This window comes from Corvus moneduloides, chromosome 2 (assembly GCF_009650955.1).
Source record: "Corvus moneduloides isolate bCorMon1 chromosome 2, bCorMon1.pri, whole genome shotgun sequence".
NCBI lineage: Eukaryota > Metazoa > Chordata > Aves > Passeriformes > Corvidae > Corvus > Corvus moneduloides.
The window spans coordinates 97,202,676-97,218,833 of record NC_045477.1 but is presented as its reverse complement, the minus strand read 5'-3'; the positions used below and the strand labels follow the sequence as shown (position 1 = coordinate 97,218,833).

General features: G+C 36.2%; 1 protein-coding gene across 3 annotated transcripts in view; it reads left to right on the top strand.

The window, feature by feature from the left end:
- TMCO3 (transmembrane and coiled-coil domains 3) overlaps nt 1-16,158 on the top strand; it is a 32,889-nt gene that overhangs the window by 13,937 nt on the left and 2,794 nt on the right. The window contains exons 7-12 of one of the 3 annotated variants that reach the window (XM_032100496.1): nt 621-807; nt 1,743-1,860; nt 2,461-2,656; nt 8,758-8,908; nt 15,254-15,333; nt 15,845-15,994. In XM_032100496.1, coding sequence (XP_031956387.1) covers nt 621-807; nt 1,743-1,860; nt 2,461-2,656; nt 8,758-8,908; nt 15,254-15,333; nt 15,845-15,994 — 882 coding nt within the window. The other 2 variants (XM_032100497.1, XM_032100498.1) reach the window with 2 other exon arrangements.

The following is a 16,158-nucleotide window of genomic DNA, read 5'->3' as shown; positions in this document are numbered from 1 at the left end:
AATTGCTAATTACTGAAACTGCAGGTTTTAGTTATATTTTAGATTTTTACATGCTCCCTATAACGCAGTGGTGTAACTTTGTACATTTTTGAAAAGACAAATGTGACATTTGCTTCTGCACTTTGTGAAGAATAGAATGCATTATTTATTCAGTGTCTCAAACTACGTTTACTCCTTATTGTAGTAAAAGAGTTTGATTACTAGAAAAATATCTCACAGTTTGACAATCCATCTCTGCCTTATTTTAACATGCAGTAATGTGCAGTTGCTGTTATGGAGTGTCAGTGATGTTTGCCATTCCTGTTATGAAGAAATCAGAAATTTTAAGTCCTGCATACTGAACTGATAGTACATACTCTACTGGCTAATAAACTGATCAAGCAAGTATGTTAACACAATCTGGAATATTAAATGACGTGGCCATCAGAATTCAACAAAAACTACAAGTTTCTTTTGGTCTTAATTTAAAAAGAGAAAGTTATAAACCAGCTAGAATTTTAATAGTGGAAAATATGGCTACAAAATATATGAAGACTATATGTAAAGAACTGCTTATTTGCAGTGAAAAACATTGTAAATTAGCAATTCGGAAAGTCATTAAAACATGTTTTCTTCCCAAGGTATGGAAAATATCTTTGCAAGGACCCTGCTACATGACAGTTCTGATGATTGCCTTTGGTTTACTATGGGGGCACTTGCTCCAAATTAGACCAACACAGAGTGTCTTCATTTCCACTTGCTTGTCTTTGTCGAGCACACCACTGGTGTCCAGATTTCTTGCAGGTAGTGTTCGAGGAGATAAAGAAGGTAAATATGACTTTAAATATGGACTACTATAGTATCTAATAAAATTTGATATGAGTTGACTTTGTAATATTATAAGAGAAGCTAGTTAAAAGAGCAAAACAAAACACACTGTTAAGCCTGGTTTACAAGCAGTCATCCTTGTTTAACACTGACCAGTGTTGTGCGTATTCTTGCTAGGAAGTGTACTTGATTTGTACATAGCCAGTCCTCTTTGGGCAAAGACAGTGTAGTACAACCAGTGCTCTCCATTAATAACTGACTTTACTGAGGGTCTGGAATCCTTGAACTTTTTAAGAGGTTACCAGATTAGCCCATTGCTACCTGTCATCAAGGCAGAAATGCTAATTTAAATAATTCACATCCTTCTTCAGGAAACAGAAACCAGTTCAGATGGTCTTTCATAGCTAACAGCTCTTCAAATAAGTACCTTCAAGAGCCATATTTCTAGCTTCTCAAATACTTCTAAATGTTTCCTTTTGAAAGTTTTGACATCCTGCTTTCTTCCACTTAAATCTCCCTCATACAAATTGTGTTAAAGTACTCCTCACCCTCTAGAATATTCATTCTAATGCCAGAATTCAAAGTGTATGTTTTACACATGCTGGCTCATACATGTGTCTTCAGAATAAAGCCTGTAGAGAAGTTTCACTAAATGCATAACTAGTGCTTAACTGCTAAGCAAAGTCTATGTTTTTACTGTGTAACAGAAGTTTCATATGAATATTTTGTTTGTATTTTAATATGTCTTTATAGATACATTTTAATATACCTACTAGTGGGGAAAAAAAAAATCCCTAGACTTCTTTGAATGACCTTCAGCCCATTAAGAGCTATACTGGGCTTCCATTGGATTGAGCCTTTTCTAGATTTCTGAGCATTTGCAAGCATTCATGGTTTCTGATGACTGTTTCCATGACCACTTTGCTGGTGTACAGGGGACATTGACTACAGCAGCGTACTGCTTGGCATGTTGGTGATGCAGGATGTGCAGCTTGGTTTATTTATAGCTGTCATGCCTACACTTATTCAAGCAGGAGTGAGCACATATTCCAGGTAAAAAAATTATTGTATGGATCTTCCCCTTATCCCTTGCAGTTACTATGTAGATTACCAATATGAATGTGAGAGCACTACAGTTAATGTGTGTTCCATGGAAAATAGGCACTCTGGTGGATTTCCTTTATTGTTCTACTTGTCATGAAGTAGAAACTTGTAGTAGTCATACAAAAGTAGTTGTATGAAACTAATCTCTTTGCTATAGCTGCTTTTGTCCTGTGTGGTAATTAAAATTTGTAGTGGAAAGTTTGTTATTTTAAAAAAACAAGAATGAATTTCTTCATTTACTTTATTCTGTCTGAGCATGTTTTTGTCAAAGACTAAGTGATAGTATTATTGTGCCTGATGTCTTACCTTGGAGATCAGTCAACAAAAATCTTTCTGAGTCAATGTGGAAGTAAATTCTAGGCTGTAAAAGAGGTTTCTGGACTAAATCTGCAGATTTAGTCTTAATCTTGTTTGCTAACGTATCTAAATACCTTCCTGTAGCTACTCAGTTTTGAACATTTATGGAATTAGATCTTTTCATTTACGGGGAACTGGTTGGGAAGTATGAGAGCACTTGAAAGAAACTTTTTGTTTGTTCTTCTCTTCCAGCATTTTCAAGGAAATTCTGAGAATATTGATACTGATTGGCCAAATTCTGTTTTCTCTGGCTGCTGTTTTTCTTCTCTGTCTTGTTATAAAGACTTATCTCATAGGACCGTATTACCGCAAGTTGCACACAGAAAGCAAAGGGAATAAAGAAATCCTCATTCTAGGAATAACTGCATTCACCTTCCTTATGTTAACGGTAATCTTTTAAATTAATAAAACATTTTTATGCATGTGGTAGTTTACTTCATCAATATCACAAAATAACACTTACTGTTATTGCATATACATGTGCCTCTTAATTATTTGGTTTTAAAATGTTCTAAAACAACCCCCAAATGTGCAGATTCCTGCATTATAGCACAGATGAGTCGGAAGAGATACAATTTGAATGTGAATCAGCTGAAATTCTGCTGCTAGCTTTTAATACAGCCAGTTTAGGAATCATGATCTGAGTTCTAATTGTGGGCTACTTCATGTATTTGAAAATAATTTAGGATGGGTTTTGAGATACTGATGTCTGATTGTGACATTTGCTCACAGCTTTCTTCTCAATAACAAATTCTCAACATGGTTTTTATTATAAAATAATTTTCTTTTTGTGTGGGAGACACATTTTGGGATGAAGTTAGGAAAGGAGAGAAGTGCCTTAAGGTTCATAGATTTTGATTAACCCTATTGGGTGTGGTTCATTTTTCCCTGAATATTCCTTATTTGTTTCTATCTCACATTTCAGCCCTCTGAAAAACTATACTGCTGGAGAGCAGAATGTGACAGTTGCTTGATAATGTTGTGGGTTTGACACTCCATTATCCTGAATGTGCAGACTGTTACATCCTCTAAGAATAATTAAGCCCAAAAGTTCCTGTGCCTGTTTTCTAGGGGTATTTGCTTAGTTACTGCAGCCCAACAAGGGAAAGCTGACCTTCTTCGGGAAGAAGGTTGAAAAGTAGTTAGTGAGACCATGGCTTTACAGTTAGTGACTTCTGTTGTACAAGTTAAAAATGCCATTGCTCTAAACAGGTATTCATATTTCAAATGTGTCCTCTAATAAAAGAAACAAAACTACTTTCTCCTTTTTACTGTCTAACAAGCAAACATTACACTTGTAAAACAACTTTAATGAAAACCAGCAAACAAACCACAGAAGCAGTTTTACTTTTTAATTAAAATCATGGCCTACATAGAATTGGGCTTACTGTACCCAAATTGCGTTTCAAATATACAAGGAGATTGTCTACATGACTTTACACAATACATATGTGTATACAAACATGGAGGGGAGAATATGTTTGAGTTCATTGGATTTATACTGCGAAACCAGAAGGCTTCTTCAGCATTTTCAAAATTCTTTCTTTTTGAAGTTGATAAATGATTTATCGAAGGGAATGGTACAAAGGATACTACAGGTAACTTCAGTGAACCAGTTGAGGTGCTTGATATTCACTGACACTGATAGATTTGTTATAGTTTGAACACACATATTTAAAAAAAGTAAAAAAGCATTTGCTTGTTGAGTTGTACAGGTGAACAAACAAATCTTCTGGAAAACCAATCTTAATTGGTGTAGATGCTGTACTATGTCAGGAATACAAACATAGGATGGGTGATCACAATCTAAGCTGAAAAAAATGTTGCATGTCTTTGGAAAGGTGAGATTAAGGTTTTCGGGTGCCAGCTAGGAAAACAAACTGTCATGGATTCTGCAAAGATCTTTCTCATTGGAAAGCCAAGTCTAAATATTGAAGGAGGTTGTATAATTAATCTGCAAACACAGACTTCTCTGTACTGGTGTAATTCTAAAAAAGCTTTTGAATTTGTAGAGGAGCACTAAGAGAGTGCCTATTTTAGTGTCCTTAACCAACGACAGCTCTGTGGCTCCATTTAGAAAATTTGAGATATGTTTGTAAATAAAATATTTTAACTCACTATCTAGCATTGTGAGTTACTCTGCAGGACACATCCTTTCCAATACACAAAGAAGAGAGTAGGAATGATATGGTCTTCCTGCCTCATGCATATAGTTACTTATTATGTGCTTCAGTGTTGGCTGTGTTTCTGGTGTCCAGCTAAGCTTATTCTGTATTTGGATTAATGTGTAACACCAGGACATGTAATGCTCATTATATATAAACTTAATTTATTTTACTTGGTTCCTGTGTTTGAAAAATCTCAGATGATTGATTAAACAAGAATTGCCATTTCCTTGTCAGTAAGTGCAAATTCTGTATGAGAAAACAAGAGGGAAGATGAGACAGAAGAGGTTCCTATACTGCAGTGTGAGTAAGGAATTTTCTTGTAAGGATTATTCTGTCAGTTGAGGAGATTTTGTGTATGGTCATGACTTTTGAGCATTTCTGAGCTTGGCTCACTTGAATAATATTGCAACTTGTTAAACCTGAAACAGATATTTTAGTAAGACTTGGAGCTTAAGATACCCTTTCTGTTCCCAGTATTCTCAGAAATAATTGAACTTCCTCTCCCTTTTATCCTTCAACTGGTTAGGCAGATCGGGGCTGGGAGGTGGGGATTGTGTCAAGTGCCAATCCTGTAACAGTATAGATGACACTGAGACAGTTGTGCATCTTTGAATCATGTACCTTGTCTTCAGTAACAAAGGTTCAGTAGATCATTATTACACTTTCAGCAACTCCTTTTCAAGCTTTGGGATATGCATATAGTGGTTGGTTTGTTTGTTTGTTTTTGTTGGTGAACTGTTCTCCTGAATTACCACATAAGGAACAAATCTAACTTACAGTTTTAAATATGGCCATTCAGGATCAATGGCCAAACTTGTAGTTGTAAGTTGAGATACTTACTGGGATCAGCTGAAGAATATGTCAGCCTGAGCATTCACTGGTGTAGTGTTGCTTTTTCATATTCTGTATGTACGGAAACATTACAAGGAAAATTGTTTTAAATGCTGTCCTGATAATGAAGTGCTGTATTGGACACCTGCAGGACAACTGTAGTCAGTTTTATTGTGTTTTGAAACTGAAGTTGCTGAATGTTATTAGGGAAATGGAAAAATATAAAACCGGATCTGACAAGAAGGACAGCAGTTACATTTATGGTATACATTTATAGTTTATAGGACTGTGCATACACATCGGGGAAAAGTGGCTTCTGGTTTCACTGCCTGATGGTTGACCCAGGATGGTGACAGCAAACGGAGGGAAATTGCCAGTTTGCTTTACATACCGAAAATACAGTGATGTTATTGCAGTATTTTACATATGAATACGTACAGGGGGTTTTCTGCAATTTCTTATGGGTATCATTACTAGTACTGCGATATCATTCTTAGCTTCATGTACTTTTCAATGGTTTATAACCTGCTTATGAACTCTTTCCTATCAATTAAAAGAAGATTAAGGAAGAACTTTAATTTCAAATATTCCAGTTAATTATTTCGTAAAATACAGTTGAGACAGAGGTTTTTACAAGGTTCACTAAAAATTGTTTCCATTTCCATTACGGCTTTACTTTCTTGAAATGCAAGCTTAAAATTCACCTCTTTACTCTTGAGCAGATTTAAATTACTAATGCCTGAAATTCTAATACCTTTATTTCCACCAAAATTTTATTTAATTTTACTGGTTTACCATATTCATTAAGCTTCTATGATGATTAAAGAGAGGCAAGAAGATAGACACCATTAGAGAATATAAGCAAAACAACTGCTGAACAGATGGTTGAGATTCGCACAGAACATGTTATAGCAGTAATGTTTATTTCTTTATTTATTGACGTGGTAGAACATTTGAACATAAAAATCCAATATTCTAGTGAAAGCAAAGCAATCCTTTCTGAATTAGAGTAAAATGGGATCTTTGAATACAACTGAAAACTAAGTTGTACTGAGGAAAACATATAAACTGACAAAATTTTTCACATAATTTTGACTGAAAAAGCTTTCTGTAGTGTAAGAGTTGGGAAGAGGACAGCGCAAAGCCCAGGGATTAGTAATTGCTAAAGCCCTGTTTGGTAAAGGCAGAACATTAGAAGTGATGCAAGCAGAGAGGGAATACTAAACGCTCAATACTTTCCAGGCTTTGCTTATGTAAGAAATTCTGCTCTGAATGCCTTCCTGCCAGTAAAACAAGTCCTCTAGTATGTGTGTGCACGTGTGCCCTTACATTATATATAATAAACCCTGATTCTACAGTTTTAGCTGAGGAAATGTGTCCACTTGTAGGTAATACTATGGGACAGCCAGAGACAAAGCTGGGAATTGTAAAAGGAATGTATGTATAAAGCTACATATAAAAGTTGGACTTGATGATCTTAAAGGTCTTTTCCAACCTAGTTGATTCTGTAAATGTGAAGAACAAACTGGAGCCGGGGAGAGAGTGTTAAAATTATGTAAATTTGGGGTTTTTTCTTGCTCTCTGATACACTTTACACTTTTCTGTATGTGGAGTGACCTATAGATTTTGTAGACCTGAAGTTGTGTGGTACCCAGAGACTAGACAAGAAATAGCAAAATCTGCCTATTTTTTTACCAGGCTCTTGAGCTCACACTTGGCTTGCTATAGACTGAAGGAATGTAATTCAGTTTTTATGCTGTGGGACCAAATTCCCAGTTAGACATGCTGTTTACTCCAGTTATGTCTGATGCTTTCTGAACAAATATGTTTCTTTCACACTCAAATTGCTCCTTGCTTGAAGATTGATTCTCACAACAGTGCAGTATCGTGCAATTCTGGTACAAGATATGCTGCATCTCATATGGTAACCTAATCCTGTCCAAGGGAATGTTTAAAATACTAGCTATAAAAGTTTTAATGTAGAACTGTGTTGCAGCTGATAACACTTAAGTGTGGGAAGATTATAGCTGAGTAGTAAAAATAATTCCAACTTTATTTGAATAGGCTGTATTGGATCTTAATCATCCACAAGAGGCTGTGACTTTTGAAACAACTAATGTATGATTGAGAAGAACTTAAATGTTTCCTATTCATATCTGTTTCCTTTATTTTATTCATCTCTTGGTGATTTTTAAATCCTTTATGTATATATTGCCTTCTTCCCTCTTAAAATTTCAAATTGTTCTGAAAAGCACTGAAATTCCTTTTGTTTTAAAATGAGAATAACATTATTTTGTTTGCTTTGCATGATCAGCAACTAATATTAGTTGACAGAACCAATTTGTTACCTTAAGTATCTTGCAGTAAATTAAAGAGTGTTATTACAAATGCAGGTATGTGATAAGCATTCAGACATTAATACTTCAATACACAAAAGTCTTGGGATTATTTTTAGATGGCATTTTATGCATAGCGTGGGGACTTGTTTATTGTGTCTTTTGCACTCCTCCATTAGTTTCATGTCACCTGAGTTTTTGTTTCATATCTTACAGTATAGCACTGTTCAAGATATGATGAATGGTGTCCATAAATGTACTATAGTGTATTCTTGCTTAATCTAAATTAGAATGAAAATTAAGTCATCGGTTTTAAATGTTCTATTAATATTAATAGCATTGTCCTTTCTCAGCAGGATGACCATCTGCAGCTGCATGATTTTGAAGTATTTTAAAACATACTTTATACCATACCATACATGAGAATTGCTGCTTGCTTTTTTTTTAATGTTCCAGGCATTGCCTTAAGCAGTTGGCTTTGTGTTTTGTTTAGTCTCTTTACATGTGTTTCATCTCATCTTCTAGTACCACATTAAAATATTAAAAAACAATGAAGCAGTCTGAATTCTTTCAAGCAGACATTGTGCTTCATTTCAGCAGTTTACTTCACACACTTAAATGAATCCCTGTTCAGTAAAGCACACAGGTACATTTGAACCAAATTTACAGTAATTAAATGTAATTTATGCCGGGGGCTTCTGCTAGATTGAGACTCTTCTCCCAAATACAAGCTTAGATTTTCATTTTTTCCCTCTTGTTTGACAGCTGGAAAATACCCTGTTCTTACTGCTTTATTTCACAGCCTCCATGTATTATGTAATCCCAACTCCAAAGATGTTATAGTCTCTCTTGGACATGTGAAATCAGATGCTGTCCTTAAGAGCAACACAAAGCATTACAATGTAGATTAAGAAATTAAATTTTCTTTTTGTGGGAAAGGAAGCAACAGAAAGGGAGAAACTAGTTTTGTGAGTCTTCTGTATAAATACAATACTGCACAACACTGAAATATGTACACTGAATTCTGTTTGTTGTTGAACTTGCATAAAGACATACTAATTTCCTGCATTTCGTATAATGTAAAGTTCTATAGTTTCACTGTGAAATGGTATATAAAGTCACTCAGCAATAGATTCTCTGTTATTCCTTAACAGATCACAGAGCTGTTGGATGTTTCAATGGAGCTGGGATGCTTCTTAGCCGGAGCTCTGATCTCTTCTCAGGGTCACATGGTTACTGAGGAGATTATGTGCTGTATTGAACCAATACGTGACTTTCTTGCCATCATTTTCTTTGCATCTATAGGTAACTTCCAAGAAAAATTACTTTAAAATATATTATATTTATATATAATATTAAGTAATGTTATATCTATACTATATAAAATATATATAATGTATAAAAACATTGCTTACAGTGTGGGTGAGGAGAAAAAAATGTTGTCTATAATGTGAGGGGAGGAGATAGATTGTACTTTGTTAAAATACTACGCTGTTAGCTGACCACAGTATTGATTTGCCTTTGCTGCTATTTTTAAATGTAACATTCAGTTTCAGAAGTCATTTCCATGTTGTACTCCCAAGTCTTGTTTTAGTGTCAGTTTTTCAATGTTAATTCTGAAATGATCCTATTTAAAATACATAACTAAAAATTTTAAGACAAAAAGGCATTGGTTTGGGCATTGATTTGCTGGGGTTTTTTTGAATGTTCTTCTGTCTTCCCAGCAGCTGTATTTGTAATTTTTACTAAAATTGTATTACTATTTTGAGTCAGTTGGTAGAGTAGATTTCAGATTTTTGTGACTTGGTTTTCTATAGAAGCAGAACGTCATAATACCATAATTTTTTATAGCTTGTTTCTTTAGAAGGTTAATTGGGAGGGGGTGATCTGTATGTTCTCAATGCAGGGAAAAAATAATTGAAAGAGGATGTATCTCAGACACTACTTGAATGCCGACTGAAATGCAGCATTGATGCATAAGATGAGAGAGTAACTCATTATGCTTGATATCCAAAAGGAGTTAACTCAGAATACTTACAGTAAATCAGTAATTTCCTTTTGAACTGCTACGCTCTCTAGCTGTCTGTGCATGTCCCAATACACTTCGTCTAAGGGAAACTGGAACGCGTTACTGAAGTGCTTGGCATCAGCAGGTGAGGAGACAGGCCCTGTGAAAGTACTTGCCTCTCCCTGTGGATTGTATAGGAGATGCATGTCCTGCAATGCTGGGAACATCGCAGTGTCTAAGAGGAGGTTTGGATGTGGCCCGGTGCACAAATCCAACTTTCTTCAACCCATGTTTACTCAGAAAGTCTTAGGGTTTGGGCTTGGGTATTTTCAACACCACCCTTGGTTTTTCTTCTGGTAGGATTTTAAGTTTTTTATTGTTCTTTTTATCTCCATGTATTTATTCAGATAACAGTAAAGTCCCACCATCAGCATAATTTTAATGTTTTTCCATATATACCTGTGTGATACTCATTGTTTCGTAACAGAAGCTAAACTGGTGGCTGTCAAAACAGAAAGGAAATAGCTATGCTTGCCAGTCTTAATTTTATTTTAATATTTTTTTAATCCAGCCCATGCTAATAGCTTCTGGTGATGAGTCAGATTACTTAGTAATAGATATGTTTATTTGAATAACTTATTTTTTAATAATGGGAGGAAAGTGGTGGGCTGTGATGAAACTTGGGCCTATATAGCTGACAAGCTTGGATGAGTAATGCTCACAGATGTAAGTTGTTTATGTGTTTCAGTAAAGATGGTGATGGAGTGGATAGTGTTATCAGGGATACAAAGCATGACAAGTGATTATAAGCCCAAAGTTAATTTTACAGGGGACTGAACAAAAATACTGTCCTACGCTCTTGTGGCTGCATAAATTAAGACTAGAGATAAGACTTCGCTAGAGCACAAGAAAATAGCAAGACCTCAGTTGGCATGCTAGCAGCACTCTATACTGCCTACATTGTACTCTAAGGAAATTATTTTAGTAATTCTGTTACAGAATTATATGAAAAAAATTCTTTTTAACAGTTGTTGCCATTATAATTGCAAGAAGGGAAGAAAAGAAAATTTCCTAACAAGTTGGTGTGATTTTACAGAAAATGGGCATTATTCCTGCCTCAGAAGAAAATTATCTAAAAAATCAGAAGAGCTATGTTAGAGGCCTCTGGCAAAATGTGAAAATGCTTGCTTGTTAAAAAAAACCAAACACAAAAAACCCAACAAAAACCCCTCCAAAATCAACAAAGAAAGAAGACCCAAAACCCTAAAAACCCCCCACCCTCAAACAAAATCCCCTTCCTCCCCAAATAAAAATTAGCCCCCCCTCTCCCTTTCAGTTACTTTTAAATTTTGTGCTTAACAGGAAATTCTGTGGGGTCGCACAGAGGTAGGTTTTAAAAGGAGTGAATGTGATGTTGCAAAGAAAACCTGAGTAGAATAAAAAGTAGTCCTGAATTTTTCTTCTTAGTAGACTTCTTTTTAAAGACTTCTTGCTTGCTCCCTACTTGCATATGTACACATGCAAATTATATCTATCTATAAATGGATAGAGATTTACTATGTGAAATTACGTAAGAGCCACAGGGAAAGGTTCTTCCCCCTGCCTAACGAGAAGGTTTGTTTGTTACTATATGCAGCAATCATATTATAGAGAGCAGTTATATAGAGAAACGCTTGAGATCCTGAGGAACACCACTGCAGTGGTATCATTTCTGGTCCCTGTAGAATAAAGGCACAAATGGAAAAATTATCATAATTGAAAAGTGACTGTAAGTATGTCATTTGGAAAAGTTCATTCCTATTTTGCTTGTCTTAAAAGCCTGCTTTTCTGTTCTCACTACAGAAATCCTTCTGGTGCCTAAAAGCAGAGCTGAATAGTACTTTTCATGTAATATCCATAGCAGTGGACCTGCCCTAAGCTTGACCTGTGCAATGGTACTGCTTTCAAATTTGCGCTTGGGTGCATTTGTGGGAATAATGCACCTTTGCAGTTAGGCATTAACAGCTGCACTTTGAGTTAAGCTCAATCTGTACATTCATTTAGGCCTCTGGATGTTCTTCAGGGTTCCTGGCGCTCTTCATGCCACCTGCTGAGGTTAGAAAATTCCTGTTAGTCTCTGTCCTCACTAGGAGTTTTGAGGGAACATCTTGACCAGTCCCTTAGAGCCACATTTGGGCACTTTCTTCCTCATTTTTGTTTTGGTCCCTAGTACACAGATCTTTACCCATACATCATTTGATTTTGTTTTGATTACTTTTTAGAAAGATGGAAGGCATCTTTGAGTAGACTGTTTGACTGTTTTAAAAAAGCTCCAATTTTATTAGTGTACATGTGGAGTATGGAGTTTGAAACTGGGCATCAGGACCCTCTCTGCCACTGGTGAGGTGACAGATTATTTCCACTGACAAGTTGTGTGTTCTCAGTTGGCTGTACAGATGTACCCACCTGCCAGGTTCCATGCTTCCCTTCTGGGTAACTCCTGTGGTCTGTGTTGGGCCTTGAATACAAGATGCTGAAAACCCTTTAACAGCTCAGTCCTTTGCTACGGAAGATGGGTGATGCTGACACTGACAGCACCATCACTGTCCAGAACAAACATGCACACAAGGATTGTCCAATGAGCCTCTTAACATTTCTGTTGAATCTGAGAAAAATCAAAGGAAGGTCCCAACTGGAATTCATTAGGTGGCATGCATCGCCTTCTCTTTATCCATGCAGCTCTACTGCTTTGTTTTCCTGCGTGGAACACAATGAAACTTGAAGGTTTTATGCCCTCAGAACTTAAAATCAAAAGGACTTTACCCTTTGCAGAGATATGAAGTAAATTGGCTTTCTGCTCTGCTCCTTAATGATCTGGCCAGGGCTGTAGCATTTATTGCATTTGCTGGCTATGATCTTCGGTTCATTAGGACTCTTAGTAGACACAGCATCTCAATGCATAGCTAACATGATTTTTCTGAGTGATGTCCTGTCTTGAGGATGTGTCAGAATTAATTCTACTGGCTCCAGTTTGACCCACAGAGTTCTGATTTTTGCACTCGTTTGCCGTCAAGGATCTCCAAGATTGCTTTTTTTGATGTTGGATCTAACCAGGATATGGTCAAGATGTTTGGATATTCACATGCTGTTAGGAAGCTGTCCAGCAGATCAGTAGAATCTGTCTAATCGAGGAAAGAGGGAGTACTTTTTAAGAAAAATGTACTTATAAAAAGAATGTGCAAAGTCTTGCCTGTAATTGTCCACAGAATATATACCAACTTATATGGGTGAACTGTGCTTTTTGGCTTGACATCGATGCACCCCAAGGCCTCTGTTCCAGTTCTTTGTGAACACTGCTTAGAGCTGAAGTCCGGTAGTTTATGGTCAGCTCTGTAAAAGTGTACCTAAGTGTTATCCTAGCTATTGACTGCTGGCCAATGTGACGTGCTGATGACGCTGCTGACGTTTTTGAGTTATTTGAAGTGTTTCTTACATGTTAGAGAATGATTTCAAAATTACTCCTGAACTTAGTTGAAATCTGATCAAAGCCATTGCAATAACTGGCCATATTCATACACCTTCTGCCTATGAATTTAATCTTTCTGATGGTGTTTGTGTTGTCAGGAAGGTTTCATGTGCTTGTATAGGAGTCTGATATGACTTCTGGCCTTACCCTGGGTTTTCATCTAGGACTGGGGCAAAGGTCTATACTGACCATAAAAATCACTTACAATGAGATTTATTTCCTTCAAAAAAAGTCTGGTTTCTGGGATGTTGATTTGTCTGCTCAGAATAGTGTATGTGACAGGTTTAGGCTTGTTTTCACCTTGCAGACACTCGCCTCCAAAGGATTGGTACAGAAATCAGCTGTGGTTTGTGCTTTAGCTCTTTGGAATATAGCAATAATCTCCACATTGGGCAGCAGTTCAAATGGACTTCAGACTGCCTGTGTGCTCCAGAACTGAACGTGTAGTGCCACCAGTAGTGATGAGAGCACTAGGTTTTGTTTATAGCCTACTGTGGAAACCTTCAGTTCTAGATGTGGCAGAGTTGGCCCTCTTATCAAACATGCCATTGCTACAGGCTGTATTTCTCTAATTGCTTTTCATGTATTTTCTGAGATCGGCCTAAAGGTGAAAGAGCACTGTGTACGTGATATACAGTGAAAATACAGAGGAGCTACTTGCCCTTCCACGTGCATCTGTGTATATATGTGGATTTCTTTTTTTTGGTGTGATGTTCATCTCTTATTCTGCCATCTCTCCTTTTACTTTGCCAGTCTTTTGCATTTCTGTTTCAGTAGTTGGAAGGAAATCGAGAAATAAAACAGGGTGTGTGCGTGCTGACTGGGTGGTACTTGGGTAAAGATCCCTGGTGTATTTGAAGAACGTTTCCATCAGCAATTGAATGTGCATACAGACAAAACATTGTGAAGTTACTGTAGGTCTGGAAGCGATGACAGCTCTTGGTCCTCTACAGTTTGTCTGGCTCTGCACTATAGGGAGGGAAAATTAATGAAACCTGTCCCACATTAAAATAAGAAGTTATTTACAGCATTGATTTACATGCCTTATGCTTTAGAAAGCTAAATTCCTGTCCTTCATCAGAAATAACTGGATTGGAGAAATGCCAACTATTATGAATTTGTTGAGAACACCACCACTATTTTGATTTCACCTTTTAGAAATTTTTATGAAAAAGGAACGAGCTTCCAAAGATCCACAGTTATGTTTGCCTGCACAAGTTCCTCATACTTCAGGAGATAAAAATGGACTTAGTTGTAAGATTATTCCTTGGTGACTCTAGGACTTCTCCAACAAATACTTCTTTTTCTTATGTTTAATATTAACAGGATTTAATTTTATGTTTCTGCAGTCTTCGTGGTTCTTGTTACCTTTCTTCATATAATTACCAAGTTAGAATGACCAAATATTGCAAAAAACCAAAAAAGCCAATCCACTCCAACAAAAGAAACCCCACCAACATCAAAGCAATGGGTTTTTCTGTAATTCCTTGATTGTTAGACCGTGCTCAGGGGTTTATAGCCTTACCTGATTCCAGTCTAAGTGACTTTTCAAGTTCAGGTGTCTTTCAGTGTTTGGAAGTGAGGGTCATAGAATGAAGCAGTTTGGATTTCTGTTGTAGCTATAGTCAAATATATGTAGTCAGTATGCAAATACTGAGTTACATGTTCCTTCCACTGTGATAGTCCATGACCATATTGTACAAAAAAAGTTAAATGACTAGCAAAATATTACAGTGACTGTGCAGAACAATGGAATTATTTTCCTGTGGGATTTTTATAGCTTTCATTAGATGTGTGTTTCAGTTCAGATTTTGTATTGTTGGCTGGTGTGGAGGACTGAAAGCTTTAGAAATTAAAAGTGTTTGTCCATCAGTCATATTCAACTTAATTCATTTGGGAATATTTCTTGTGCTGAACCTCCCCAAAGGAAAAAAGGGCTGGATATTGCAGGAAATGCTTTTGTGATCAAGTCGGTAGTTAGGGCTTTAGTGATCAAGTGGTTGGTAGGTAAGTTAAGGCTTTCTGTTTGATTGGTTTTGAGACTATAGTCTTTCAATTAAATATATTATTAACGCAGAAAATTACCATAGTAAGATATTGGCCTCAAACTGTGCAATATTGTTTTCTTTCCTTCTAGGACTTCATGTTTTTCCCACATTTGTAATATATGAACTCACAGTCTTGCTATTCCTTACATTGTCTGTCGTCATAATGAAGGTATTTTCTTTTATGCTTTTAAAAAATATTTTAATCTTCAATAATCTAAGTAATCTTTGTGCTGCATGGGCTAAAGAAAATTCTATGCAAGAGCTGAATATCTGATTTAACAGAGAATACTACTGTAAATCTGTATTTGGAGGAATCTTACTGATTAGAATACAGTTGATACAATATTCTTCAGGTATTTAAAAAGAAAATTATTTAATGTTAAAAGTAAGTTACACATGGAAAAGCATCTATTTCTCTACCTTGGTATTTGTAACAGTTATCAAGTGTTTTTATTATAGTAAAGAAGATGCTACTTTTTAATGTGCAATGTACATTGTCTGTTTTGACATTAATACAGAAGACACACTTGGAAGTCCATTATTTTATGTTATGTCCAAAATTATTGTATTTGATGCTATGTATCTTACAGAGATAGTACTGTTTTATTTACTGCACTTCTTTTATCTAATCAAACAAACAAAGCAAGCCCACAATAACTCAAAAAACCTTGTTTTGAAAGTTTGTCTTGGCAGTGCTTGTCCTTTCTTTGATTCTTCCAAAGACCAGCCAATATATCAAGTGGATTGTCTCAGCAGGACTGGCCCAAGTCAGTGAATTCTCTTTTGTTCTGGGAAGTAGAGCACGCAGAGCAGGGATCATATCTCGGGAGGTAAGCTGTTCTGTGGTTATTAACTTCATTTTTTGCACCTGAATAACTTACACTGTAATACAAAATCCCAGTATTTGAAATACCAAAGCACTCCAATTTTGTGGCACCTCTCAACTGTAAAAAAGTAGAATCAACCCTTATACAAATGGATACTTCTGTGTCCT